At 63.2% G+C, this 4,242-nt stretch overlaps 1 protein-coding gene across 1 annotated transcript; it reads right to left on the minus strand.

Moving 5' to 3' along the window:
- Nucleotides 1-505: 505 nt before the first annotated feature.
- On the minus strand, nt 506-2,482 carry LOC123927636 (collagen alpha-1(I) chain-like). Its single transcript, XM_045982309.1, has 3 exons — nt 2,458-2,482; nt 750-2,405; nt 506-666 (listed from the first exon to the last, which is right to left on the minus strand). The coding sequence occupies exons 1-3, from the start codon at nt 2,480-2,482 to the stop codon at nt 506-508; spliced, it is 1,842 nt and encodes a 613-aa protein (XP_045838265.1).
- Nucleotides 2,483-4,242: the final 1,760 nt, after the last annotated feature.

The raw sequence follows: 4,242 nt of genomic DNA on the forward strand, positions 1-4,242 counted from the left end.
AAGTCTTCAACCCTAAATCATAAACCTAAAGCCCTAACTCTAACCATTCCCTTGTCCCTCACCCTAAATCTTCACCCTGATCCTAGACCCAAACCTGATCTAGAACTCTGACTGGAACCTGAACCTGAACCCAAATTCAAACCCTTCACCACACTTTGTTTATGCATTCACAACTGATGGATATTTGCAGTTTCTACATTTTGATTCTTGTGAACATTGTTCCGGCTGGGGGCTAGGGTTAGGGTCTTGGATTGCGGTCAGGGCCAGGCTTGAGACCAAGTTGAGATCAGAGTGTGGGTCTGCGTCAAGACCAGGGTCATGTTCGGTGCCACTCTTTGGGTCAGGGACTGTTGTCATTCCATATTGTTTCCGATTCATTGTTCCTTAGCTATTTTTGGAGAAGTTGGGAGGATATTGGGCTCCATGCAGCTTGAATTTCCAGAATGAAATGACTTCAGCTGGACCCTGGGAGGGAGCAGGTGCTTCCACTGAACGGTGAGCGCCCCTAGTCCTGCACTGCCCTCCACCACCTGCAGAGGGCGCCGGACCCCACCTCCCGCCCTGAGCCCGGCCTGCGCAGGCGCAGCTGGGACAGGAGCCCGGCCTCCTCAGGACCTGCTGTGGAAGCTTCTGGAGGACCTGGGGCCGCTCCCACGTTGACGGGACCTGCTATGGAGATTTTGAAGGGATGTGGGGCCGCATCCACACCAACAGGATACGTTGTGGAGGACGTGGGGCCGTGTCCATACCAACAGGACCTGCTGTGGAGGCTTCTGGAGGACACGGTGTCGCTCCCATGTACCATGACGGGACCTGCTGTGGAGGCTTTGAGGGGTTGTGGGTCCGCTTCCACACCAACAGGAGCCTGGTCTCCTCAGGACCCACTGTGGAGGCTTCCGGGGGATGTGGGGCTGCATCCACACTGACCGGACCCACTGTGGAGGACATGGGGCCGTGTCTACACCAACATGACCTGCTGTAGAGGACGTGGGGCCGCGTCCACACCGACAGGACCCGCTGTGGAGGACGTGGGGTCGCGTCCACATCGACAGGACCTGATGTAGAGGACATGGGGTCGCGTCCACACCGACAGGACCTGCTGTGGAGGACGTGGGGCCGCGTCCACACCGACAGGACCTGCTGTGGAGGACGTGGGGCCGCGTCCACACCGACAGGACGGCTGTGGAGGACGTGGGGCCGCGTCCACACCGACAGGACTCCGGCGTTCTCAGGACCCGCCGCGGGAGCAGAAGGTGAGAAGGCGCCTGGGCGCGGACTGGCGAGGGGGTGCGCGGTCTCGGGTCCCCAGGAAGCGCGCGCCGTGCGGACACCGGGGTTTCCGTGGCCTCCCGCGGGGCCGGGTCCCCCCTCTCTGGGCTCGGACGCCCCCCGCCCCGCGGCTGTGTCCGCGCCCGCGGACTCGGTTCCTGGGGCTCCTCCGACGGTCTGCGGTCCGGGAGCGGCCGCGGGCGTCGGGGCTCGTGCTCCCCCGCTCGGCCCCGCGGGTCCGCCCGCGTCCACACCCGCGCAGGGCTGGGCCGCAGTCTGGGCGTGCGGAGCGACGGCGGGCTGTGTAGACGGCTGTGGGGACCGCGGGTGTTTCCCGGCGCTTCCCCGAGCACAGACTGTCCCCCGGCCCCGGGCGTCTCCCTCCGTGTCTGTCGTCAGTGTCGCGCGGCGTCGGACGACAGCTCCGTCCCCTCCCGGGTTCGGGGCTCGTCGTGTTCTTGCGGACGGGGCTGCTCCGAGGTTCTCTCCGACGGTCGCTCCGGGCCGCGGCGACGCGGTGGGGTCGCGCACACTGAGGCGACCCGTGCGGGTTTCGTGAGTTTGCGCGCTCGTCGCCTCACGCTCCGGCCCGGTTCCGGCGCGGCTCCGCGGGCGCGTCTGGGGGGCGGAGGGCGGCGTCCGGGGAGCCGGTCCCCCGCGGGCCGCGCCGGGGGCCGGGAGACGACCGCGACTTCGCGGAGGAGGCGGCGGCCGGGAGCGGCCGGGAAGGCGCGCCCCCTGGAGGACGACAGGCCGGGCTCCGGGTGGCGGGGGACCCTGGCCGGCGGCGGGGACGGTGGCTCCCGGTGGGACGGGAACCTCCGGCTTCCCCTGCGGGCCGGGACGCAGGCGGCTCTGCCGCGGGTCGGGGACGGACGGTCGCTCCGGGGACGGACGCTGAGTGGCGGCGCCCCCTTCCCGCCCCGTCCGCTGTGCCGAGGCGCCCGCCCGGCCGGGAAACTGGAACCAAGTCCCGCCGCTGCCCGCACGCGAGGCCCGGCCCGGTTCAAGCCTCCGCGAGTCTCTTGCTAGCGTGTGGCCTCGTGCAAGGGCGAGGGGCCGCTCGGTGGCGGGTGAGCTGGAGCTGGGAGGGCTTGGCCTCCGTCGCGACGTCTCCTGTCCTGCTGCCTGACGGGCTGTAACGCGGGTGTTTGGGGCGGTCAGTGCTCTGCGGTGACTCCAAGGTGCCGTCCCCTTGTCCCAGCAGCGCCATCCGCGCGTCTCCGCCCTCGGACTCCCCTGCCGTCGGGTCTTCACGTTTCCACTTCCCACACGGGGCTTCAGTGCGCTTGACCGCGAACAGGGACAACGTGACACAACCTGGACTGCGGGGACGGCCACAGGCTCCCCTTGCGAAGGGAGCTCAGGCCCGCTTCCGCTGCCCCCGCACGGCCAGCCGCCGGCTGAAGCGTCCGTCTCCGTTCTCCAGGCCGCTGCTTGGGTTCGGGTGAGGGTCAGGCCCGAGAGGACAGGAGTTAAGGTTCCGGTTTAGGGTTTAGGATTAGAGTTAGTTTAGGGAGAAGGTGGAGGTTAGGCTCAGAGTTTGTGTTCAGGGGATCGGTGAAAGTGGGGGTTTCCTGGGATGGGACCAGCTTTGCCCTCAGATTTCTCCAGCTCTGAAAGCTTTCCGGTGTTCCAAACGGCACAGGTTTCTTCTGGGGGGCGGGTGGAGTCTCCGAAACCCCTGGGGCTTTACAGGCAGGCCCCCGGGGACCGACCTTTCAGAACCCAACCGACTGTGAGTGTTAGGGGCGAGGCAGGAGCAAACGGAAGGTGCCTCGGGGAGGATCATGGTGGGGCAGGGTTTGAGAGTGTGGGCCAAGGTGCGTGTCAGGGTCCAGATTTGTGGCCAGGGTTCCACAGGTTTACGTGCAGATTTCTCCTACTCTGAATCCTTTCCAGAGTTGCAGTTGACACGGTTTCCTTCTGGGTGGCAGGCGAGTCCTCTGGTATTGCTCCGGCGTCCCCAACTTATAGGGTGTGGGTGCCAGGCTTCTGGGACAGAACCCTGAAAACCAAACCTAGGGTTAGGGTCTAGGGGAATATCAGGCGTGACCTCCACCCTGTTTTGATCCTTGCTGGGGGCTGAGTTGACAGAGAATGTGAGGTTGAGTGTCATTCTCTGGGTTTGTGTCCAGTGGGCCACGGATCATGGGGACGGCCTCAGGTGGGCATGCAGACTTCTGCCGCACTGGATCCTTTCTGGTGTTCCAAAAGGCAGTTTCCTTCTCAGAGGCAGCCTGAGTCCTCTGCTATTGCTCAGGTATCCCCAGTTCCTGCCCTTTGGAGAATGGCCCCTGGGAATGGACCTCCCAGAGCCCAGTGAGGGGTTAGGGTTAGGGCCCAGAGGCATCGCAGGAACAATCTAAAGGCACATTGGAGAGTTTTCCAGACGCTGAGTTGAGGTGATGGGTCAGAGTGAGTGTCTGACTCTGGGTTGGCGTCCGGGGGTCGACTCAATGTGGCTGTGGGTTCAGCTGGGCATGCAGATTTCTTCTCCTGTTCATCCTATCCGTAGCTCCACATGGCAGTGTTTCTTTCTGGGGGGCAGTCTGATTCCTCTACTATTGCTCCGGTGTCCCCAATCTGGAGGGCTGTGTGCCAGGCCTCTGGGGACCGAAGCCTCTGAATCGAACTACAGTTAAGGTTATAACCTAGTGGCATGACAGGTCCAGACTGCCAGTGCTCATTCCATCTTTCCCGGAGGCTGAGTGGAGGGCCTGGCTCAGGGTGAGTGTCAAGCTCTGGGTTTGGGTACAGAGGCCTGCTGTATGTGGGGGTGGCCAGAGGTAGGCATACAGATTTCTGTTACTCTGAAAGCTTTTTTTTTTTTTAATATTTTATTTATTTATTTACTTGTCAGGAGAAAGAGAGAGAGAGAGAGAGCACGCGCACAAGCAGGCAGAGTGGCAGGCAGAGGCAGAGAGAGAAGCAGGCTCCCTACCAACCAAGGAGCCTGATATGGGACTCGAT

Source organism: Meles meles, chromosome 17, assembly GCF_922984935.1.
Source record: "Meles meles chromosome 17, mMelMel3.1 paternal haplotype, whole genome shotgun sequence".
NCBI lineage: Eukaryota > Metazoa > Chordata > Mammalia > Carnivora > Mustelidae > Meles > Meles meles.

What these genes read in the sequence shown, in the direction of transcription:
- LOC123927636 (XM_045982309.1), bottom strand. Translation starts at nt 2,482, where the DNA reads ATGGCGCTGCTGGGACAAGGGGACG. An exon ending in GCTGCTGGGACAAGGGGACG is followed by an intron (nt 2,406 to 2,457) that starts GCACCTTGGAGT and finishes CCCGCGTTACAG; the next exon opens with CCCGTCAGGCAGCAGGACAG. An exon ending in CTCCACAGCAGGTCCTGTTG is followed by an intron (nt 667 to 749) that starts GTATGGACACGG and finishes TCTCCATAGCAG; the next exon opens with GTCCCGTCAACGTGGGAGCG.